Raw genomic sequence first — 25,900 nt, 5'->3', positions numbered from 1 at the left:
TGTACATTGTACACACTTTAATAATACAATGTAACACATGCAGGACTTTCAACAATATTTTTAGAAGGTAAAATGATAGGTGTACAAGTCAAAATACAAACAATTATATACAACTTCATGTATTTCTATCAATACATCATCCTTGTAAGTTGTGTTAGTATTGAAAAAATAATTGAAAATGTGGGGAAAGGGAGATAATCTGAATTCACAATAAAAGTCATATTACTTCACACAGATTTTTTCAACTGGCTTTTCCAAACTTCTGTAAATTTGATTTTTTTTTAAATTCAAGACTTTTATTTTGTCTTGAAAAAATGTTCATTTCATTGAATATTTTCAAATTAAAAATTTGTGAAAGAACAATATGCTTTAAAAAAAACTGATCATTGTTTTGTATTTCTTATTTTACACATTAAATTAGACATGTATTTGTTGCTGTCATATATAAACTGTACAGTGAATTAATAAAATTTTGCAGTAGTACATGAACATGAATGCAAATTATGGACAAAAATAACATGTGGTATGAGTGCCAAAGGCAATGTGACAACACCAAAGTCAAAATGCATTTAAATTTAGCAATTATAGCTCACAGTACGGCCTTCAACACATAGCATTGGGCTGGCATGACTGATCATATAGATGTACTTCATATCTATTCATTACTCTGACTTATTATTTGTGTGTAGTGGTACCAACACACCAGACAGGTTTACCAGACAACCACATACAAAAACAATATTGTCAACTACATCACTTAAAATCAATGGAATTGGTCCTTGCAAGATTTTAAAATCTTTCATTCGTCCAATAACACGCTCAACATGAATCCGAGCATTTGAAATTTCAGTATTGCTGATATTTTTGGATTCCCTAAACTGAATGTTTTTTCTTGCAAATGCTGGAATTATTAGTTCAACATCTCCTAGTAGAAAGTCATCTTTATTATTAAAGCCCTTATCTGCCATAACTTTATCACCTTCTTCAAATAAATCTAAAATGCCACATCTTCTAACAAGTTCAACATCTGACATGTCACCACCTGTTGCATGAGATACAAATGAGACTGTACCCCCTGGAGTACATGCAACTAAAACTTTGTATGTGTGTCTGGACTTGTAGTTAGAATATAAAGCAGAATTAGTGCTGTCCAAGGATGGCCTCTCTGTCTGTACCTCTGTGCAATCAATAATTGCCGTTACTTTTCCGTATTTAGAATAACAATCAGGATAATATTGATCCAATTGATCCCGTGTTGGCCAATGAATAAGCGGTCTTAACTCTAGGGCAAGAAGAGAAATCCAAGTAGTGATAATTGATGAAACTAGTGAGCTAGAAACATTAAACAAAGAGGCCATAAATTCCTGGTTCAAATTTAACCTTAATTTCATTAGAGTCATCAACAGTTCATCTTCTAAGGATAATTTGCGCTTTGGTCCAGGCTTTTTAGCATTATTTTCTTGGTAACCTGTTGTCTCATGAGAATCCTCACCTTTGTAATACTTCATATTTGAAGCTGGTACACTAACTTCATCAAGTAACCAACAAAATAAAGAATATGACGCTAATCCTGTATGTAACCTTATAAGATTATCCGAATGTTTAATGCTGATTATACCAAATGAATTTTTTTTTTCAAGATCCTTCATTTTTTCTTTTGCACTGGAAAGCTGATGGTCTTTTTCAGCCAGCTTGATTTTCAGGAATTGTATTTCTGCACTCAGACTTTCTTTTGATATTTTATTCTCATCAATTATATCATCAGATATATTACATGTACTTGAATCCGTACATATATTTGTTGTCAGACTAACATTTTCCGAGTCTACAAGTTCTGAAAGTTTTTTCCTGCTTTTTGAAGCCACAGGTTTTGAATGCACTTCAGTGTTTCTCATTAGAAGTCGTCTAGGAGTTGTTATTTCATACCCTTTCATATGAAGTTTGGGATGTGGTGCTAACTCACGTGGCTGACCATATTCAAAATGATTTGAACACACTCGTGTATTTTTGTTCACTTCATAGTTGTCCCTGTTAAGTAATTTGCTCCACTTTTTGTACCATTCTTCTTTTGGACATTTGTGTAGCTTTATTGATGCGTTTGAACCGAGATGTTCTTTCACATGGGGCATTACCAAAAACCTGAAAAAAGAAGGCTAAGTCAGGGTGGGGCCACTAAGCAATCTGCCCTCTTTGCAACCAGCTGATATTGATTAAAGCCTAGGGAAGGAATCGAACCTTCGTACCCTGACCAAGCCCTCTTATTTTTCAGAAATTGACAAATAATTTTAGATACAAATGTAAATATAGTTTATTTTTAAGGAAGAAACATGGGGATCCACCATGTCCACGGTAACACATATAAAGAAACACTGAAATAAGTAAAAAAACGTTAGTTTTGACGAATCTGTAAAATAATTTTCAGTCTGTGATTCCTTAACTAGCCACCGAAAAAGAACTATCAGCCAGAGTTATTCAGATCTATAGAAAACACAACCTCGAATCACACTTGAATTTCTTCTCATTTCTAAATGAAATTAAGTGTAATTTGCAACTCAATCTATCTCTAAATATTTAATTACTTGAAATTAAAATATCATGCTTTATTATATTACCTGTCCTGCTGATCGTAATCATTATTGCATCCGTAAACTGCACACCTATGCGACATAGTTTTAGGCAAAATGGCGCTAAAGTAAACAACGCAAACTGTCCCACAATGCATTTCGGCGTCAGCCATCAATGATCCGTGAAGAGATCTATACAGCCTTCAACAATGAGCAAAGCCCATACTGCATAGTCACCTATAAAAGGCCCCTATATGACAATGTAAAACTAATCAAAACAAGAAAACTAACAGGCTTACATTATTTGTATAAAAAAATGAATGAAAATCTAATATGTAACACAAACAAACGACAACCACTGAATTACAGGCTCCTGACTTGGGACAGGCAAATACATATATAATGTGTTGAGTTAAACATGTTGGCAGAATCCCCCTCCCCTAACCTAGGGCTGCCTTGATAAATCATAAAAATAAATGGTTTGTTCTGTGGTAATTTGTAAAAACTAATCTGACTTGCAATGTTTTACTATTGAAAATAAATAACTCAGCAGGTCTTTTAAGCCATTTTATAAATGCTATTCATAGTTTTATACTTTGAGAGGGCACCAGATTATTTATAATATTCATCTTTTTAAAAAAAAAATCTGCAAAAAATTCCCATATCTTTTATTTAAAAAAGAATAAATATTAATTAGATACAATTGAAATGTCTGCAAGTCCAAAATCAAAACAAATCATAATCATGAAATTTTGAAAAAAGAATTCCCTTATCCTGAAAGGGTCAACCCCATAATCATGAGCTTACAAACACTAAACACCTGATCCTGTATTCTTTTTTGCATACCTTTTAGTTTTATATTATACAGCTAATATAAAATTACAACTTTTCAACTACTAAAAATTGTATCCAAGTTTATAGGAGCTACATCAAATTGTAATTGAAATGTGTTATAAAAACTTACTTGACATAGTTATATCAATGATATTCAGCCCCCTCTTGACTTATTTGAATTTTTTTTAGTAATTTACAGGTATAAAAAATTAAAATTATGCAAGCTGAAACAGTCACACACACACAAAAAAAAGAAAAACCCAGTGGCCACATGCTGAACTATGTGAATTACATTTTTGCTTTATCCTAAATATTTTTCTTTAGATGTTGTCCCTAAAAACTAAAGTCTTACACAGATTCTATACATTTTGCTTCGAGTCCAAAATATAAACAATTTTGAAACAGAACACAAGCTTTCAGATTAAGACAGGGTCTGGGAAACACTCAGAAAGCATGATTCCTTCGTTTATTATTTTTAGCCTCGCTACACTGTGCAGAAAAATGTTTCTGCAATACTTTTAAAATAGGCTAGTGACTTGTATTGATAGTTGCTTCATTGGACCTCTTACTACATCTTATGTATAATAAGTTCAAGTACTGTTGGATGACACATTTAACCTGGCAACAATGAGTTGGGTGGTGCCCAATGATACCCCTGCCATTATGGCAGATAATACAGATTCTTGATATAATCTGGGGGACCAGGAACCGTTGATGTGCTTATTGCTTTATATACTTTCAATTACCTTTTTGTGTGAATTACTTTGGTAACACTTTGAATTATCCAACAGATAATATAGAATTTAAAAACTAAAAATTGATAAGTTTAATTTTATATTTCATGTTAAAATACTTGTCTTCAATCATTTATTAAAACAAGATTGCACATGCTGAACTGTCTCTCCTGCTTTTCAAACCAAATGTTTTATGCAATGATATTCATAAATTAAAAATTTAACTACAAGTATTAAACCAAAATTTTATTTTGGATGTAACAAGTCTTATGATTAGCTGACAGTGTTTTGTCTATCAGCTCATACATGTAGACATAATTTTGAAATGTGACTGTGACGTCATCAACCTTTTCATGATTTACTCCAGTTTAAAATGAAAATTAGAATAAAATTATGGACAAATAACAATAAAAAATGTGGTGCACACTTTAGTATAACACATATACAGGTTATTCAGTGTGCAGCACCTTTTTTATAACATTTCTTCATAGACCGAAAAAATGTTACAGTCATAAAATTCCCTAAATAAAATAAACCAAAATTTTAATGTCAGATAACCAAGATGGAAATACATGTACACTTCACAATCATTTCATATAAAGAATATTGATTGCAGCTAGTTATAGAAATAGAAACATGAAATGAGACCAATGTCAAATGAACCCTGTGGGCAATACATTACCTTACAATCATGCATCTGTTTCTAAAGAATTAAACTGTTAATAATATTTTTACATTAAATCTGTAAATACATATTAATCTTACTATTAATCAAAGTCTAAAAATAAATGGTGTTTATGTACCAAAAAGGTTTAATTTTTATATTTCAGGACCAGAGGCAGCAGATTTCAAGGATGGTAAATTTGAGTACATTTTTGGCCACCCTGAACAAATTCTAAAAAAAAAAAGTTTGCACCATTTTTAAGCAGAAGAGTTGGGAAAATGTGTCACACATAGTAGTAGACGAGGCTCATTGTGTGGTTCAATGGGGACACGATTTTCGTCCAGATTTCAGAAACATTTCAAAATTACGTGCAATATTGCCACAGGCAAAAATCCTAGCACTTACAGCAACAGCAACACCGAAAATGAGGAAAGAGATACAACAACAACTTTGTATGAAAGATGTGTTTTCCCTATCAGGTCCAGTTGATAGACCAAACATCAAACTTATAGTTCAAAAACGTTTACCTCTCACTGGAGGTAAAACAACAGCAGAAGGTTCATATCAAGATGTGTTAAACCCATATATTGAGGAACTTTGTAGTCAGATCTGGAATGTTCCCAAAACTATTGTTTATTCAAAACTGAAATGGTGTGGAGTAGGCTATGACATGGTGTCACAGGCAGCCCGCCTGGAAGACAATACCGATGAAATACTTTCAGCAGTGTCACAGTTCCATGCATCTTGAGGTTATTTTAAATATTAATAAAGCATTCCTTTTATAATCTACTAAGAAATCAAACATAAACAAGCAAACTCCAGGCAAACTTTCAAAAAAAGGAATGGATTCAAATCTGGTATACTGACTCCACAGGAGTACAAATATTTTTTCTATTTTCATTTTGGTCTGATGTTTTTGTACATATTTTTGTAATAAATAATACTTCCATTCTTAAGGTAGAAGATTTTTCTTTTAATTTCATAATATGGTTTACAAGAAATAAGCATATTTCAGAAATATTTTTTTTAAGAGTTGAAAAATAAACCAATAATTAGATGTGCCCATCACTAATATTGTCCAACAAATTATGACAGTGACATCCATTGGTTACTACTTATATTATGAATTTTCATTTTAACTTAATGCGGTCATATACTCATAACGCTCATGCATTTAGTGCTTTTGACTTTGATTTAATTTTAATATTTGGCCATGGACAGAACCCTTATTCATCTTTGTACATGGATGCAAAAAAAAACCAGTTTAATTGTTACAGAACATTAATGTCCATGTCCACTTTATTCAACATATTTCATTAGTATTAAACAATAAACAACGAATTGAATGAAACAGTATTTTACATGTATAAAGAAAAATGAAATCATTATAAATCATTTGCATTTGAAATAAATTGTATAATTCTAGATGAAAAAAAATATAGCACAGAACATGGCAGACACACATGGATCCATAAAGTTGCTTTTTGCCACTCAAGCTTATGGTATGGGCACTGATGCCCCAGATGTGGAAAGGGTTTGCCACATTGGACCACCAAGTTCTTTGGAATGCAAGTATTAAGGCTATATAACGTATTACACTAAAGGTTATTAGGGTTTCAAAATTTCATACAATATGATAACAATGAAATAATAATATAATAAAATACAACATTATAAAACACTGAATACATAATTGATATGGGAGACAATCAGTATCATATGTAAGGATTATTCCCCTTTAGACTGTGTCTATTAATACCAACAGAACCATGGTGTTCAGAGCTGCATAAAAAGCAGACTCAACTGATAAAATATAAGGGTAGTTATCTCCCATCTACATATGGAAACATAAAACTGACTATTTATGTTAACAGTTTATAATATTTAAATTGCAAGAATTGGATCATAAGCACCTTAAAAAATTTGACTGCGGTCTAATACATATATATTACACAATTGCATATTTATAAATATAAATATATTTATCTAAATAGAAAAGTTCTGGATTATGCATATATTAATTAATTTTCACAAAGACTTTCATATTTTACAACAAGTGAAAGGCCAATAATTGTAACTATATATATATATATATATACATAGACGCCTAAAAAGCATACACTTCATCCTTTTGTGATATTCCAAATATCATAACACTTTGTAAAAAAAGATGAAAAGTCATAGGTCACAAGTATTTACAATACAAAAATCCATATTTATACCTTGAGATCAAAAGCCAATGCTGTATGTTGGTCACATTTTCATATGCTGATACACCAACATGCAAAAAAACATGAGACTTTAACAGAAAATGAAAAAAAAACATTTCACTATGACTAATTGAACCCCTAGTTCTTAGAAAAAAATTGCAGTTCTAAGATTTGAAATATGTAATATTGTTTCGTTTTTTTCATGAATGTCAGAACCAAAAATTTGAAAAATGAAAGGAAATGATTTAACAAAAACAATTATTGTTTACTCGTTTAGGTTATCTACAAGAAATTGGTACAGCTGGTAGAGATGGTCGACAAAGCAGTGCATATATGCATTACAATATGAGTGATATTGCCACCAACACCATTGTACAACCAGAAGTGAGAGAATTCTGCCTCCTAAAAACATGCAGAAGAAAGTTTCTAAGCCAGTATTTTGAGACAAAGGTTGATTTAGATTCAATACTTAAGCATAACTGCTGTGATGTATGTGAAAAAGAGTGTGAATGTGATCATTGTCTTGTAAGTGAAGTGGAAAAGTGTGAGGTGATAGATAATTGTCAATGTGCTGATGAACCTGATTCTACACAATTAAAGGAAATGCTAGAATCTTATTTTAATGCCGAAAATGATCAAATAAACATGTTAAACCAACAACTTGTGACAGGATTGACCCAAACTTTGTTTGACAAAATTGTTTTGAACTACAAAGACATTAAATGTGAAGAGGACATCCAGGGCTTATTTCCTTATGTTCACCTAAAGCAGCATTATTTGAGTAACATTTTACTCATTGTACAAACATTAAATTAAATCTTAACACAATTTAAAACTGCATATTAATAGTCGAAAGTTAAAATGGATTGACTGGGCTATTTCAGTGTTTAAACAAATTTTTATAAAAAAAAATACAAGAAAATGGGCCTATCTTGTTATGATTTTCAGAAGTAAACAAACAATTAAGTTGAAGAACACCTAATTTGCCACCTTTCAATTAAAATGTTTCACTGTTAGAAATAAAATGTACCACTAATACTTCATTCACAAAAAGTTGGTCAAAACAATTGGAGATAACTCCAAATTTTCAGATTCAGATTAGATAAGTAATATAACATAAGTATTCTCCATTAAATATCATACATGTATGATATCATACAAAACAAAATTTCAATGTTTCACATGTTATACAATTGTAACCCTCCTTTTATGAATTGTTTCCTATGTCTAATGCATCTCTGACAAATTTGAATAAATGATTACATGTACATTCAGTAATATTTTGTGGATTTAAAACTTTAGAAAATGATAAAAAAAAGTTTAGAAAAATGATTATTTCATGAATCTTTTAAATTTAAGCCATAAGATTGGTAAACAATGTGCCTTATATTTTATAATATAATCTGGTACCTTTAAACACTTTATATTCATCACAAGATTTTTATAAATCTTCTTCAGTCTGTACTGAGTGAAAAATTTGCAAAAACGTAGTTATCTTGGAATTTTGGGTTTATTGTATCTTCCCATTTTAAAATTTAAAAACTGAGCACATACATGTAGTTGTGTAATTTTACTTTTCATATTTTTGAAAAGATTGGTTTGAAGATAGTACTGGGAACAAAATTTGAAACAAAAATATTACTAAAAAACACCAGGTTTCTGTCCACAGCTCCAGATATGATTATTTGTGGTTGTAAGACAGATTGCTGATTATATTATCTTATAAGAGTTTTTATTGTCAATTTTTTTGTATTAAGTTTAAGTACTTTAACATTTTATTCAGTGTAGAAAACCAGCATTTTAAGTTTTCATGAGATAATTATTGACCTGCATTAAATGCACTATATAATATTCTAGCTATATTTATTTTAAGTATTGTTTTATGATAACTATACATTAAACAAAATTAATAAACAACATTGGATTCCTGTTACATTCAAGTCTACTAGACATATTTGATGACTATGTTTTGACCCTCAGAATATATTCCCACATCTTTTGTTGTATTCTATCAGTTGGTAGATTGTCAAAATTATTCAAATTTATGTAATGATCAAATAACCACATTTCACTACCATATGTGAAAAAAGGTTTAATCAGACTTTCAAAAAGTTTAAGGTGGTACCTAACACTACAGGGAGATAACTCTGTAAAATCAGCTAAACGTTTTAATTACGTTGTGTTGTAAAAGGAATATTTAGCTTCTCAATGATCAAAATTGAAGTTTGTCAAATTGCTATATAACCAGTGTATTTTTTCTGACAAAACGGTTGGTTCAAAAAAAATTTTTTTTTTATATATTTATCAAAGTCTCAAAGTAAATACTTTGACGAAATTTTATGAAAATTAAACGAACCAAATTAATTTTAGTGAAAGTGTTGGGTACCACCTTAAGACAGGTTTTCAAGGGTACCTCACAGAAATTACAATTATATACTTTTAACGGAGAAAAAGACTTGTAGAGCTTTATTAAAGAGATCATCTGTGGCATTTTTTAAATTTCAATAACAAATAAATACAATAACTACCGGTAAAATACTGTAAATATCTGACAGTCTGTATCTTTCCACTATTTTAATTTGTGAATTATTTTGACAAAAAAAATAATTTTGAATAATCATTTTTGCCTTTGCTAATATCTAAAAAAAAAAGGTGAATATTTTATTTCCAAACTAGAGTAATTATTGCTGGTCTATCATATGAAACAGCAAAGAAAATGTCCAATATTCTCTACATTGTATATGGTAAATGTAGATTTTTAAACTAAAGAAAACAGTGTAAGTAATCGTGCATTTTCTTTATAATAGGTAAAAAATGTTTCAAGTAACTAGTTAAAAAGTTGAAAATATTTGTAGTATATAAAAAGCTATATGCATATTGTATGTTAGTTCTTTTGATTTTACGTTTACCATCAACCAGGTTTAAAAAAAAAACTTTATGACCTTTACATATCAAATATCAATACAAACCAAAGATGGAATATATTTGAAGAAAAAATGATTGATTGGATAAAAGCTATATAGTAGTTTTAATTAAGAAGAACTGTCATAAAAATATGGAGATGTGGTAAGATTGCCAATGAGACAACTCTCATGACCAAAGTTCAAAAGAATTAAATGTAAGCAATCATAGGCAATCAAATAAGTATAGCCTTTATCAATGAGATAAACCTATAGTCAGCTATAAAAGGTCCCACTTGAAAAAAGTGAGATATTTTTTTTAGAAAACTAAGTGCTCATATAAAAAAAATTAAAAAAAACAAATATTAGATCAACCAACAACAACAGACTATGGTTGGGTTTAACTAGTTTGAAGGTGTCAAACCCTTCATCCAACCAGGGAAAATCGTGTAATTATCAAATACATCATAACAACAATCTACAAAAATCTGATGAAATATCTTCAATCTTCAGATCAATCCAAAGAAAACAAGTTACAAAAAAACAAATTGGACCTGGCAAATTACAGACTATTAATAATGTCAATGTTTAGTTCCCATTTTCCAAAGCAAATTTAACTTTTCTGGTATTGATCCAATTGTGATAATGGTCCACATCAAGGTTTTGAACAACAGATGATGACATTTCTCCAAAACATGAATGTTTCCTACCAGGTTGACAATGAAATGGTCTAATATCTCGTAAATCTGATAAAATAGCCAGTTCATCTTCCTTAGATGATTTGTCGGAATGTTTTTTTGAGCGTATAATTACCCCTGACTGTTGGTCAAAATTCACTGAAATTTCACGAATTCCAGATATTGCCCTGGTACGGTTTGAAATATTCTCTTCTGTTTTGTTGGAGTACATATGCTTAACATGTTGTTTCACTTCTTTGACAAGGTACTCCATTCTTCGATCAGCAGGTATATGTGTTTCAAATTTTCCTCCTGTATTCACAAACATGGCGTAGAACTCCTCATTGGAGCCTTTCTCAGACAAATTAAAAGTACATAACTGATGTACCAGGAGTCTGAGTATTTCTAAGGCATACTTAGATAGATTATTATAGATTTTAAAATACATCATTGCAAGTTTCAACAAACGTATCCCTCTTACTCTTTCTGGCATATGTATCATATCTATCAAGTCTTTAAATAACAATCCTAGTTGGAGTATTTGATTTCCATAATTACTAATCTGATCACCTTTCTTTGACTTTGATATTGTTTTCTTCATTAGTGTGATGGTTTTCCCATTCGCCAAAACTAACCGGAATACTTGACCATCAACTGTAAAGAATTAGTTTTCAAAATTAGATATATTTTTTAAATCAATATCACAATCAAATTTGAAAAAAAAATTACTATCCAATCATGTATATAATCACAATGAGAACAGATTTTGAAGTTTAGAATTCTGTCATAATTCATTAATCAAAAAAACAAATCTGTTTTCTTACTTATTCATGCTGAAAGTTAGTTTATAGTTTGATCAGTGTTAATTGAAACATCTATAGTAAAAATTAAAATCTTACGCCCAATTTATATAACCCTTGCTGCCTGTCTAAACCTGCTTTTTGTGTCAGTGTGTCTGATCAAGGATTCAGTATATATATGTTTAATTTGACCAAGGTGAATTGTAATGTACACATCAAGTGTATTTGGACAAATAGTTGCTTTTATCCTAGTATTTTATAATGATGGTTAGTGAACTCAGTTCATTTAATGTTTCATGCTCACACACACGTATATATATAAATATATATACCTTCCAGCATTTGTTGTTTTGCACCTGTGGTTATAGTTTGGAGGAAAACATGTTGTTTGACTATCATCTCCACAGTACTGAAATACCATTCCTTCATTTCATCATTTGTGTTAAAGGTTGGTGGCACATGTTTAGTTGGCGTTGAATATTTATCTTCCATACCAAAAAACTCCAAGAAACACTCCACAATGTACATGTCAGTAACAGAAATAAAAAAGTCTTTATTTGCTTCATAGTGATCATTCACATTGTCACCAATATTTTTTCTGGAAAGTCTATCTTGGAGTGATTTTAAGGTTCCAATATCCTGACCACTTTCTTGTTTGTATGTGAGGTTCAATGACATTTTGAGGTAGGACATCAACATGTGGAAAAGTTCAAAAGTTATTGGACTCAAGTGGCTGAATTTGTCACTAGGATTAAGATGGTGTGCTCTGAGTGACTTTGCTCCTGAGAATCTCTCTCGTGTCAGCTGGTCTCCTCCTATCTGATATGTCTGATTATGGAGTTGTTTTCCTGCTTTATCATGCGCATCTTTTAAACATTTCTCATAGAAGTCAAGTATCCCTACGACATCTTGATAGTATTGCTCGTTTTTGAACAGAACAGGTAATGGTATGACTTCTGACTTTTTTTTCAAATTAGGACTACATGGTGTGTTGATGTTAATTGGAACAATATCTGAAAATGTTTTGAAGTATGGAATGTGTTCAAAAACAACCCTTGACATTAGAATGATGTAGTCAGTTGTTATAAGGTTGTAATCATCCTCTGATGGTATGAAGTTTTGAACTGGTGTTTGACTATAAAGCTGTTGTGGTACAACTCTGTCTAGATTGGTGAAGGTCAGGTTTTGTACTATCACTGCTGAACCAAAAGCATGCATCATTTTCTGTTTGTTGTTAATTCGTTGGTCATGAACACCAACAGTCCAATTGATGTTGTCACCAATAATTCGGAAACGAGTGTTGTCCTTTACCAGCTGCACTACCTTATCATTGAAATGGCCTCCAATCATCTCTACAATTTGTAGGCTTCTTTCATAACTTAGGCATACACCAACCATCTGAAGTCTATCAAACACCTGCAAGTTAAATGAATCTTCCTTAATATGAAGTATATTTTAAAAGTAATAATTCTTTTAAAATAAAATTAAGTGAGTAAACAAATTAGTATTCTGTGTATTGAAGTTTAATTGTATTCACAGGTATTCTGAATTGTCTTAACTTGAAAAGAAAACACATTAAAACCAGAAGTGTAACATTTATCCTAAATAAAACCATCTTCTTTTCATGAAAAAAAGTTTATTTTTTTTCTGAACAGTATTATTATACCACAAGTCTACTGGTTCCAGTTATACCTCACATGGTACCATACTGCACTGCACACAGTTGTTCAAAGTACCCTTTAAGTATTTGATGTATTGTATTGCTAGATTTTTCATTTCATTAATGATTTTCTTTTATTTTTTTAGTATTTATAAAAAATTGGAGTCGACATTATACATTGTTATTAATTGCTCATTGTTAAAGGCTGTATCCTGACCTAAAGTTGTTAATTTCTGTGGCTTTTGGTCTCTTAGGGAGAGTTTTCTTATTAGCTATCATGAATTTTTAATTTATTTGAACACATAGATATATATTCCACCTTCTTGCTTGTTTAACTATTTCCAGTATAACACCTAGAAATCAAAGCCTTAAAGGCTGTAAAAGCAATTGCTGCCATGTTAATGTTTGGGGACTTTTATTTTTCATCCACATATATACAAGAATTAAACCTGACATGAGTGTTGTCTAGTTAAAAGTAAGAAGGTTTTAACTTTATATAAATAAAAGACTAGCAGAAAGTCATTTTTAATATGTTTTATATTTCACAAGGAGACAACACGTTTACCAGGCTAAAGTTGGGGTCAAATATACATGTGCTGAAACATATAACTCAAAAAGAAATCATCATGGATTATCCCCTGGTAGTGTTTGTAACTTCCTTGGCAATAATTTCCTTTATTGATTTAATTTTAACAATTTTCATTATTAATTTATATTTAACCATTAACACAAATGATTAAGTTAAAACATTTCAACTTTACAGACGCAAATGTTAAAAAACGGGAAAGAAATAAAATATCTTACAAGACATAAACATGTAAAGAATAAATGTATATTTCAGCTTAATAAAAATATTTTCATAATGTTACTTTGTCATCATTTTTAAAACTAAGTTCCAAACATTATTGTTCAGTTGACATGTGTCCTTCTGATGCGGTACGAGCACAGGCACTTGTTTTTATCCATAGGAAGGTCGATTATCCATATAAATAGTTTTGATAGTCGACCTTCCTATGGATAGAAACAAGTGCATGTGGGTCAAGATAACTACAATTCTCATGCAATCCCGAAAAGGGGGGGGGGGGGTCATCACAGACAAACATGACATTAAATCGTTATCACTGAACTAGTATATATATTGTACAGGGGCCAGCTGAAGGACGCCTCCGGGTGCGGGAATTTTTCGCTGCATTGAAGACCTGTTGGTGACCTTAATTCTGCTGTTCTACAGGTTGGGGACAACCCGCCAAATGGGGAACTATTCCCCAAATGAGTAACAATCCCTCATTTGAGTAATCATTTCATAATGCTAAAAACAAAATTTTCTTAAAATAGGTCTTTTTAGGTAAAATGGCACAAAATTATAGAAAATGGAACAACTTCTCCCAAAGAAATATATTTTTATTGTGGGTTAAAAAAAGTTAGAAGCCTAGAAAATAGTCAAATTTTCTGATTTTTCATAGGCTTGTATCTTCTCAGTAAATAAAGATAAGGATAATCATCTTTTAGAAAAGTTGTTGCATTTTTCATGAATATGTGCCATTTTAAGAAAAAGACTCAGTTAAGAAAATTTTGTTTTTTAGCACTACAAAATGATTACTCAAATGAGGGATTGTTACTCATTTGGGGAACAGTTCCCCATTTGGTGGGTTGTTCCCAACCTGTTCTATGGTCGGGTTGTTGTCTCTTTGACAAATTCCCCATTTCCATTCTCAATGTTATTATACGAACAAGAACAAACAGCTCTACGTTGCTTTGATATTTTTCAATTTTCAGGAAACATTGCGAAAAATGATCTTCAATATTTCGAAAACATGTGAAATAAAATTGCTAACACGGTGGACCGTCGAGTGTTGACAACAAACGTAGTAGACTTGTTCACTGAAAAGACGAGGATAATGGTTTCATCTGACATTTGTTATGCAAACCCAGTTTTGATCATGATATTTAAAAAGACGTACTTTTTTCAATCTATGTATTAATAAACTAGAAAATTCCAAATTGTAAATATCTCTTCATCTGGACCGACTTGGCATCTACTGGCCCGAGAACACAGTTATTTCGTAGTGCATTTCTTTTAGACAATAAATTCAAATTAAAAAAATCGCACCTGCTCTTTCTCAAAAAGATTTTTACAGTGTAGTGTACTACCAGTGAGACAAATAATATCAAAATTATAGAAACTTCTACCAGCTCTAACTCAAAATATTGACAATTCTGTGTTAAGGGGGTGTAAAATTCAGTTTGACAGCTTCAGACGTGCTAAAATTTGACCTTTTAGAACTGGACCAATTTACTTCTTAACATAAAGATTCAGCACCCAATTTTTTTTTATATGTAATTACATCCCCCTACTTGATATTTCATGCATTTAATATCAAGAAATAAATTGGGAAAGTGTATCAAATAAGACATGCAAGTTATACACTGTTTACACTAGGGACTATATTCGTAAAGGACGATAACTGTGTCCTTGGACCTACTACGTTTGGACGGGTCCATTTCATTAGTAAGGTGATCGATAAATATTACGGAGTTTTGACAGAAAAGGAAAACGAACTTATTGTTATGTGTTTTCAACAAGGGTTTCGTTCCGCTAAATTATTTGCGCAAATAAAGTTTGTCTATTTTTAGATTACAGGTAATAATTTGACACTACGCATTAACCTGTGTAGTGATTTTGATTTTACGGTAAATGTATGAATGAACGATAATTTTATGAATGAACAAGAGCACCTGACCTCTTAAAGAAACACAAATTAAACATTAAAAACCGTATTTATTAGGAGATAATTCAGTTAAATTTTCAATACTAAATCAACAACTGAAATGAATCCATATTTTGTTGAAACATCTTACGAACGGCGGAAAACGGAATCGCATTTATAAAAATGTACTTTTTTTCACTCGGACTTCTATGTTATTTGATAGTCAAACGGTTGACCCTTTAAATACAAAAATACATCTACAAGAACATATTCTGAAACTTCTTAAATCCACTAACTTTTTTTTAAAGTATCAAGCTATGTATTGCATTAGAAAACATACATAGGTGTTAAAGAATGACTGACCAGGAGCCTGTTAAACAAAATACTATGGCTTGATCTGGGCGGAGTCTCTGATCTGGGTCACAGAGATGGCCATACGCGACGGCATAAAAGCAATTGCTTTAAAAACAATACCAGATTGATCACCATTGCATTATAAAGGAATCAAGGATGAATTCTCTGTACATGAATAGTATAAAACATTTATTTACCTTTTGATCACATATGTTGTCAAACAAAAACAGTGATGTTATTCGCTGAATTCTGCTGAGCTCTTTGTTTCTTCCCTGCATTAGCATGCTGTAAACCATTGCTATTCTTGGTATAATAGCTTCTATTTTATCTTTGTTCTCCATGTCTTGTGGCGTTAAGAACATTGTCAATATCAAACTGAAAACTGTTGGAAATTTTACCATGAACTCACAAATAATTTCATTCCATTTAAAAAATTTCAAATCCTCTGGTCTCTTTTTCATCAACTCACTAACATAAAATAGTTTCCTATTTCTTAGACGATTGGACATCAAATTTATTTCCTCCATCAAAAGGCACAGGATGCTGTCTTGAAAACCCTCAGTTGTGAGGAGATGTTTGATAACTTCTCTTTTGTTTTTTGTTTTCAAGATGGACATAAGAATTTCTGTGTCTGCTTCTTTCATTTCTGTTTTTGAATTTATATCTATATTGTTTTTAAAATCCATGATTTTATCTACCATTATATTTTGTACAACAGGGGAAGGCTTAGATACAATATAATCGTGATCTATGGCAGCAGGAATTGTTGATCTTTGCTTATCTTCTTTACCCTTAGATTTTACGGTTGAAGATTTCTCATTATTCTTGGAATATATGTGATCAGTAGATGTTGAGCATGAACCTGTTTGGTTTGATGTTGCAGAATTAGATGAAGCCAAAGATGTCATAGAAGCTGTTTGAAAGGATGTTGCAGATTCAGATGTAGCAGAAGAAGTCAATGAATCTAATGAAAATGGATGTGAAGATGATCCTGATAAAGATGATGCAGACTGTAAAGATAGGATACCTGATACATGTGCTTGGTCTGTTTCTGTATCTATAATAAAAATGTTATGAAAAAATAAAGAAAAGTATACAAATTTGTTCCAAATAATAAAATCTATTTTCAGAATAGAAAAGATTGATTCATCGAACCAAATTTGAAAATAAGATTTTTACTGTGTAACACATTTTTACTGTCAAACAGATTTTAACTGATATTCTTAGATAAGTTAATTCAAGTGTGCTCCCCCTTAAACAACATCTGATATCAACCTTATGTTCCAAGAAATTTGTTAATTCATTTAGAGGGAGGCCGTCACGAGGTGGTTGACCATTATGGATGAGCAGTTTGACAGATGGAATCAGATATATATGCTCCTTATGTAGTTACTACCACCCCTTCTCTTTTCATGCATGTGACTTTACCAAGTTAGACTATTTGCACGATTTGTAATAACTTGAACAAAACAACTGCTGCCTTCTGGAGCACCTCATACCACCAACTGTTTTTGGTTGAGTTTGTGTTGCTTAGTCTTTAGTTTTTTTATTTTGTGTTCTGTAAACTGTTATTTAGGTATAGGAAGATGCGATATTAGTGCCAATGTGACAATTCTCCATCCAAATAACAATTTATAAAGTAAACAATAATAGGTCAAGGTATGGCCTTGAACACGGAGCCTTGGTTCACACCGAACAACAAGCTATGATGGGCCCCAAAATTACAAGTGTAACACCATTCAAACGGTACACCAGTGGTCTATTCTATATAAAAAATTATGTCTATTTCTTTTTTGGACATGGTATTGTCAGTTTATCTATCAATAAATGAGTTTGACTGACCCTTTTGGTATCTTTGGTATCTTTCTTCCCTACTTTGGCTTTGACTATAAGAGTTTCTGATGAAGGTAAATCCAGAAAAGAGCTTCAGATACATTTCAATTATTAAAGGTTTGTTTTTAATTTTTTTTTTAGAAAGTTTGAATGTTGTCTGCTTTGGTTAATTTTTGTAAGTATGAGTTTTTCTGGTGATATACCTCTTTAATTGCATTGTTCCCATATAAGATTCAGAACAACAGTCTGTCAGAGTGACAGCAAACCATAATTCCTGCATGAAAATGATATTTGGAAATCTTGAAACTCAAACAGGATCAACTGGGACTTCTACATTAAAAAGACAAATAACTTAAAAATAGTTATAATGATATTTTTACAACTTCTGACTAAAACCATTTGAAGGGATACATTCATTGATATACTACATGTATTTAACCATATACTTATTAATTACACCATTCCTGTTCAAACTTAGATAACTCATAAATTAAAATAGATCATAACATAAGCATCAATCTAGGCCACCTATCAAAAAAAAATTAATTCTAGTCCCATTCTGAGCAATGGGAAATAACTCAAATTAAAAATAATTTATATACATAGCACTTCACTGCTGAAAGTTAAAAGTGTGAAAATAAATGTAACTTACATTTATTCACATGAAACCACACATCAAAGTGTGAAAATTATTTCAGCCACCATGGTTTTTCCGAAATTATGATCCCTTGGATATGTTCAATGTACAAGGACAAAAGTTAAAATCAGCACAATAGTGTGGCTACCATAAATGGTATTTTAATTCTTTTATAATGTTTGTTAGCTTATGTGTCTAATTATTAAATTTTTAAAGTTATTGATTCATAAGTATACAAAATTACATTTTTATGTATTTACAATGGTTCCTGGTCCCCCAGAAACTTTATAGTAAAGAATCTGTATTATCTGCATTTTTGCAAGGGTTTCATTGGGCACCACCCAACTCATTGTTGCCAGGTTTAAGTAAACATATATTTTAACTTAATAACCTTCATCTGATAAATGTAAACCAATGATGGAAATGTCATCTTCTTCTTCTTCACTGTCACTGAAAACTGCGGCATATTGAGTAGATGTTTTTGGTGTTGACATATTTATTCTCTTTGGTGGATTTATATGTGGTGAGGAAGCCATTCGTTTTGACATTCCAACATTTTTTTGGCATTCATTGTAAAAATCAGTATTCTTTTTGTGAAGAGAGTCAACTTTTTTACTGCGTTTTCTACATACTGTTCCACTTTCAACATTAATTCCACCATATTTCTTCAATAAGTCCTTTAAACTGTAATCTTTCCCTTTTAACTTCCGGATGGTTTCTTCTCTACGGGCTTCCTTTGCAAAATTCCCACACACTAAACAAAAATCTCCATCACATTCTCTCTGCTTGATAGGTGTACCTAGACCTACATTCATCCTCTTGGTATTAGAAATCAACTATAAAAAGGAAAGATTAAAAGTATTGCATGAAATTAAAACAGTTATGCAATTTACAAAGTAGTCATAAGAATCCATCCACAGCCTATAAAGCTTTTAAACTCAAGCAATGACACATACATGTACTTTTTTTTTTCTACAATGAGTTTTATTGTGCATATTGTTATGTATTTGTTTCTTTTACATTGTCTAGAGGTATTGGAGGGTTGAGACCTCAAAAAGCATGTTTTAACCCGCTGCATTGTTGTGTCTGTCCCAAGTTAGTGTATCCAAGTATCAATTCAATATCAATAAAAAAAACTTTTTTAATATGTTACATTATTATGTCCCTTTTTTATTATTGACGTTCAAACTGTGTCACAAATTGAACTTACCTTGCTTTTTGTTTAATTTCTAATTCTGCCTATATAATTCATTTTTGTCTCGTTGTTCAGCTTTGTGCATAAGTCTCTTCAAATCTATAAATAAAAATTGGCTGAATGCTTGAGTTATTTTTCGCATTTGATTGGCTGATATTGTCCAAATTAAATTCAGTACATATTTTTATTACATCAATAGGAATTATCTCCCTTTTACTATGAACGTAATTTTTTTTTTTTGCTTTATAGACCTACTGGATTTATTACGTTGGAGTCTTTTATAGCTGACAATAAGTATATGGATTTTTCTCATAGTTGAATGCTGTACGGTTGCATGCAATTGCTTAAAGGGGCACTAGCTACGAGATATATAAAAAATCTAAAGTTTGATTTTTTTTGTTCAATCAATAATGAAAGTGAAATAGTGAAATAACAATTCGATTTTTGCAGCCAAAAAGGTTCAATTTTGTCAAATAAAAAAAACCTTTTTTAATATGTTACATTATTATGTCCCTTTTTTATTATTGACGTTCAAACTGTGTCACAAATTGAACTTACCTTGCTTTTTGTTTTATTTCTAATTCTGCATATATAATTCATTTTTGTCTCATTGTTCAGCTTTGTGCATAAGTCTCTTCACATCTATAAATAAAAATATCTAATAAAAATTGGCTGAATGCTGGAGTAATTTTTCGTAATTTGATTGGCTGATATTGTCCCAATAAAATTTAGTACATATTTTTATTACATCAATAGGAATTATCTCCCTTATACTATGAACGTAATAAATTTTTTTGCTTTATTGACCTACTGGATGAATAAAGTTTTAGGTATCCTATTTCTAATGAGAGTTGAGGGTTCAGACAAGGAAGAAAAATAAACCAGTCCAAGATAGACATGATAGATTAAGAAGACACCACTAAATCTTCGAGATTTTTTATATTTCTCTACAGAGGGGTTTTTCAATGAAATGTATTTTTCTAAGTTTATGTGTTCCCTTTTTTTATTTGCAATACTTTATGTGACTTTGTTCGGTAAATATAGTATTTTTGTACGGTGCCAAAGAACATATGATACTACTTTTTATTTTCATCTTGTAAACATGGTTAAGTAGTGAATTATATCCTAAAATGCTCTGAATAATTCTACATTGGAACCAGCAAAGCTTAAGAGCCTTTAGTATATTTTGTACATGAAGTGGGTATTTATTTTCCAGTATAATGAGCTGATGATTACGATGGTTCCATTGTCTTTAGGGGATATTTTTTTCATTAGCAATCATACCCTATCTTCTTATTTTGAAGACTATAACATAGATGCCAACCCCCTTTTGACACAATCAGTAACAAACTATCAAATTTTCCGTATTTTTGAAAAGTTTTCAGTAATCATTCATAAACGTGCATTTACCAATAAAAATTACTGACGAGTGGTTGCAAAGTGATGTACACTAAAATTTGTCATTTAACATGTTGTCTGTAGTATGTATTCCATTCATTAATTGTTCAGATGTTCTCGACTCAAACATTTTTGTTTTGTCAAGGAGAAGTAGAGAAAGGGGAAAGCTACTTAATAAAATGCAAGTTTGCCTCTTCGGAAGTCAGTTAGTTACCCAACAATAGGTTGATAACTCCCCGAGAAACCAGAAGCATTACATTGGCGTTTCCTAAATACTGGACCAGGACGGACAAGTAATGATAAAAATCCGCGTTTTACAAAATTGAACGTCGATGATTGGGAATCCGTAACTATTCGACTTTGACCGTAATAGCATAGTTTTTATCGCAAAATCGGAAAAACTACTGAAAAATCGTAATGGTTGGCATCTATGCTATAATATCCAGAAATCACCTTAAATGACTAAATTTTGGGACCATTACTATTCTTACGTACTTTAATATATGTTATTAACTTAATAGTGTTCCATCTTGTCTGTCTAGTAACTATTAACTTAATAGTGTTCCATCTTGTCTGTCTAGTAACTATTAACTTAATAGTGTTCCATCTTGTCTATATAGTTGTTCGATTTTCTGCTTGATGTCAGCTTTCCATCTGTAACAAAAAAATATCTTTGAATTTATTACGGTCATGACGATTGAGCATTTAAAAAGAAATTAGTTCCTTATTCAAGAATGGAATGCTTCTTTTTGAAACTTCATTGGGTGTAAAAGCGTTGACCAAAGTTCATTTTGTATAAAGTGTGAAAGCACTTAAGGGGGCTCGCAGGTCTAAATCTTTTTTTTTAATTTAATATAAGATTTAGCTAATTTTTCTAAAAATGAACTTTATCTTATGCCTAATAGAAAAATAAAATAAAAAGAATGGTCACTGATCATTTAGGCTCACAATCTGCCTTTGGAAGAAGCATACATTTGTGTAAAACTACTTTTGTTGTTGTTGAACTAAATAGGAGAAAAAGAGGTACTATTGAGATAAAAAAAAGAACTTAATTACAGAAATCACTTTAATTTTACAATTATTTAGTTAATGTTTAGCTTATTTGAAAACAATGATAAAAAGATATAGGTCACCGATGATCAAAAAAAGTTAATTCAAATTTGATGCCAAAAAGTAGCATGTTTGCACCAAAGGGAGATAATTTGGAGCTTTTTCAATGATATAAACATTTTAAAAGTCATCTGGGGACAAACCAAATCGATTTTTTTGGTAAATATTTGTATCATATCATAAAGTAATAACTCATAATGTAATAAATAAGATTTGTTATAAAAAAACAAATGTTTTATTTTTTGCTGAAATTTTTGTACCCTTAATTCAAAAAATTTGCGCACTGTCAACACTTTTACAACCCTATGAAGTCACAAAAAGTTTGTGAGTTAATTGTTCTAGTTTAAATACCAATAAATTCGTATAAATATATAATATAAATAAATATGTAAACAAAGGACAGGCAACACAGTAGTAGAAATAGTTAGCTATGAATAGAGTTATTTCCCTTATGTTGTCTAGTGTATGTACATGGAATTAAATTTGATATCAGAAAAAACATTTAATTTTGTTTTTGTTTAGAACAGTCTATAGTTTAATGACATAACTTAATCAAAAAAATAAGTTAAAAAGAAAACTTTCTACATTGTCTAACCAAGAGAAGATTACTAGTACATTTTACATGTATTTGATAGTCTATGTTTACTTGAATGTTACAATTATTTGGTTTTGGAGAAAGTTTCATCATTTCTTTAAATCAAAATACTGGGAAACACAGGTCAAAATGTTGTTTACCTTAACGAAGATAAATTTATAAAATTGAAGAAAGTAGCTAGCTGGGAAATTGATGAAATCTTAAAGAAGACAGTATTATATTTAAGATGAGAAAAAAATGTCCAATGATCACCTTGTTAGTTTGTTAGAGATGAAAACAACTTATAATATTATATATGATATTATACTGCTTTCTACAAATTAAAGGAGTCTACATGTATGTCATCTTTTATAAATTGAATTTGAAAATGTTTGTTGTGACTTGTTTATTTTTTGTTAAATCTTAGCAATTTTGTTTTGTTTCTTTGTTAGTTGTTAATTTCTGTGTCATTTGGTCTTTTGTGGAGAGTTGGCAATCATACCACATCTTCATTTTTATCCTTTAAATTAATATGGCCTATAATTTAATTGAAATAATTATATAAATATGAAATATAGTTTCATCAGACCAAAGTAATCAGACAATGGTACCTACATTATAAAAAACCAGATGCTCCGCAGGGCATAGCTTTATACGACCGCAGAGGTTGAACCCTGAATGGTTGGGGCAAGTATGGACACAACATTCAAGCTGGATTCAGCTCTAAATTTGGATTGTGATTAAATAGTTGACACAGCATAGGTTTCTGACACAGAATGAATGTGTTCTAATGAACTTAAAATTTTTGTTTTCTCTTAGAGCAATTCACTATGCTGTTGAATATTAATCCTCTCAAAAAAATGTTTGAAGAAATTTTCTTTTTTATTTATGAAATTTCAAATGAGAAAAATTGAACCCAATTTTTTTAATCACATCCCCCTTTCCCTTATTCCAAAACTAATCTCAATTAAAATTTCTAATGGAGTTTGCAACAATAACTACTCATTTAAATACATCATAAAATATTAAGATGTAAAAAAACTGCTTGTTATCACTGAATGGTAAAGATTATTTTAATTTATCAGTTGGTAGTAAAAAGTGAATATACATTGTATATTGTATATAACAAAGATTTAAGTTGATTCTGGAGAAAGAAAGATAACTCCAATTAAAAAAAATCTTGCTATTGCATAATATTTTGCAATTAGATATTTCTTGCTTACTATTCTGGACAAAGAAAGATAACTCTAATTAAAAAAAAATTTGCTATTTCACAATATTGTGCAATTAGATATTTCTTGCCATTGCGCAATACTGTGCAATTGAAAAGACTTGCTATTGCACAATACTTAATATAATAATTTTAGATCCTGATTTGGACCAACTTGAAAACTGGGCCCATAATCAAAAATCTAAGTACATTTTTGGATTCAGCATATCAAAGAACCTAACTGATTCATTTTTTGTCAAAATCAAACTAAGTTTAATTTTGGACCCTTTGGACCTTAATGTAGACCAATTTGAAAACGGGACCAAAAGTTAAGAATCTACATACACAGTCATGACAGTTAGATTCGGCATATCAAAGAACCCCAATTATTCAATTTTGATGAAATCAAACAAAGTTTAATTTTGGACCCTTTGGGCCCCTTATTCTGTTGGGACCAAAACTCCCAAAATCAATACCAACCTTCCTTTTATGGTCATAAACCTTGTGTTTAAATTTCATAGATTTCTATCTACTTATACTAACGTTATGGTGCGAAAACCAAGAAAAATGCTTATTTGGGTCCCTTTTTGGCCCCTAATTCCTAAACTGTTGGGACCTAAACTCCCAAAATCAATACCAACCTTCCTTTTGTAGTCATTAACATTGTGTTTAAATTTCATTGATTTCTATTTACTTAAACTAAAGTTATTGTGTGAAAACCAAGAATAATGCTTATTTGGGCCCTTTTTTGGCCCCTAATTCCCAAACTGTTGAAACCAAAACTCCCAAAATCAATCCCAACCGTTCTTTTGTGGTCATAAACCTTGTGTCAAAATTTCATAGATTTCTATTAACTTAAACTAAAGTTATAGTGCGAAAACCAAGAAAATGCTTATTTGGGCCCTCTTTGGCCCCTAATTCCTAAAATGTTGGGACCAAAACTCCCAAAATCAATACCAACCTTCCTTTTGTGGTCATAAACCTTGTGTTAAAATTTCATACATTTCCATTCACTTTTACTAAAGTTAGAGTGCGAAAACTAAAAGTATTCGGACGACGACGACGACGACGACGCCAACGTGATAGCAATATACGACGAAATTTTTTTCAAATTTTGCGGTCGTATAAAAAAGAGAGATGAGCATGTACCTCAACATATGTGTTGAAATTGTTGTTGTTTCTCAGCTCTTTGTAAGATATAATAGGGGGAAAAAATTTTAAAAAAATGAAAAATTTATGAGTAGAGCTTGTAAAATTTTACAAAAGACATTGATCTGAAGAAGTTGCATTTTAGAAATAATTTCAGCCACATAACTAGATTATAGATATCAGGCGCGTAGCTGCATATACGCTAACACGCAGTTGCGTGCACATCGATTTGGCATAAAAAAAAAATATGGTAAAATAAAAATATAAATTAAATGATTAAAGGAAACACATATGTTGTCACTTTTTTTTTTATTAATGAAATGTTATTAAATAACGGCATTTGGTTTCAAAATAAAAGTTTTATTGGAGATCGACAAAATCGGACAGTAACTTGTATCTTTTACAAGACAGGCGCGTAGCTGCATATACGCTAACACGCAGTTGCGTGCACATCGATTCGGCATAAAAAAAAATTATGGCAAAATAAAAATATAAATTAAATGATTAAAGGAAACACATATGTTGTCACTTTTTTTTTTATTAATGAAATGTTATTAAATAACGGCATTTGGTTTCAAAATAAAAGTTTTATTGGAGATCGACAAAATCGGACAGTAACTTGTATCTTTTACAAGATTTGAATTTGTTATACTCAGTCTAAGACATGTACATGTAGTTTCGGAGCACAT

General features: G+C 30.8%; 4 protein-coding genes and 1 long non-coding RNA gene across 5 annotated transcripts; 1 reads left to right on the top strand and 4 right to left on the bottom strand.

Moving 5' to 3' along the window:
• Positions 1-662: 662 nt before the first annotated feature.
• LOC139504027 (uncharacterized) lies at positions 663-2,129 on the bottom strand. The gene has a single exon (XM_071294081.1). It carries the CDS (start codon positions 2,127-2,129, stop codon positions 663-665), a length of 1,467 nt encoding a protein of 488 aa, XP_071150182.1.
• A 4,117-nt stretch (positions 2,130-6,246) lies between these two features.
• LOC139504026 (putative ATP-dependent DNA helicase Q1) lies at positions 6,247-7,822 on the top strand. The gene is made up of 2 exons (XM_071294080.1): positions 6,247-6,364; positions 7,284-7,822. The coding sequence occupies exons 1-2, from the start codon at positions 6,247-6,249 to the stop codon at positions 7,820-7,822; spliced, it is 657 nt and encodes a 218-aa protein (XP_071150181.1).
• A 2,672-nt stretch (positions 7,823-10,494) lies between these two features.
• On the bottom strand, positions 10,495-13,090 carry LOC139504025 (uncharacterized). Its single transcript, XM_071294079.1, has 3 exons — positions 13,076-13,090; positions 11,716-12,799; positions 10,495-11,237 (listed from the first exon to the last, which is right to left on the bottom strand). The coding sequence occupies exons 1-3, from the start codon at positions 13,088-13,090 to the stop codon at positions 10,495-10,497; spliced, it is 1,842 nt and encodes a 613-aa protein (XP_071150180.1).
• Positions 13,091-14,126: 1,036 nt separating this feature from the next.
• Positions 14,127-16,169, bottom strand: LOC139503510 (uncharacterized). Its single transcript, XR_011659119.1, has 3 exons — positions 15,523-16,169; positions 14,705-15,079; positions 14,127-14,263 (listed from the first exon to the last, which is right to left on the bottom strand). It is a non-coding gene; the product is annotated as an uncharacterized lncRNA (long non-coding RNA).
• Positions 16,170-16,233: 64 nt separating this feature from the next.
• LOC139504024 (papilin-like) lies at positions 16,234-19,390 on the bottom strand. The gene is made up of 2 exons (XM_071294078.1): positions 18,967-19,390; positions 16,234-17,162 (listed from the first exon to the last, which is right to left on the bottom strand). Exons 1-2 carry the CDS (start codon positions 19,388-19,390, stop codon positions 16,234-16,236), a joined length of 1,353 nt encoding a protein of 450 aa, XP_071150179.1.
• Between the last annotated feature and the right edge of the window lie 6,510 nt (positions 19,391-25,900).

Source organism: Mytilus edulis, chromosome 14, assembly GCF_963676685.1.
Source record: "Mytilus edulis chromosome 14, xbMytEdul2.2, whole genome shotgun sequence".
Lineage (NCBI taxonomy): Eukaryota > Metazoa > Mollusca > Bivalvia > Mytilida > Mytilidae > Mytilus > Mytilus edulis.
The sequence above is the reverse complement of the archived record's forward strand: the minus strand, read 5'-3'. Positions and strand labels throughout refer to the sequence as shown.

Bases quoted from the DNA above. Each gene is read 5' to 3' on its own strand.
- LOC139504027 (XM_071294081.1), bottom strand. From the start codon at position 2,129: ATGCCCCATGTGAAAGAACATCTCGGTTCAAACGCATCAATAAAGCTA.
- LOC139504026 (XM_071294080.1), top strand. From the start codon at position 6,247: ATGGCAGACACACATGGATCCATAAAGTTGCTTTTTGCCACTCAAGCT. The intron at 6,365-7,283 runs GCAAGTATTAAG...TTACTCGTTTAG, and splicing joins ACCACCAAGTTCTTTGGAAT to GTTATCTACAAGAAATTGGT.
- LOC139504025 (XM_071294079.1), bottom strand. The intron at 11,238-11,715 runs GTATATATATTT...AATTCTTTACAG, and splicing joins AAAACAACAAATGCTGGAAG to TTGATGGTCAAGTATTCCGG.
- LOC139504024 (XM_071294078.1), bottom strand. From the start codon at position 19,390: ATGAATGTAGGTCTAGGTACACCTATCAAGCAGAGAGAATGTGATGGA. The intron at 17,163-18,966 runs GTTATTAAGTTA...TTTTTATTATAG, and splicing joins TTTACATTTATCAGATGAAG to ATACAGAAACAGACCAAGCA.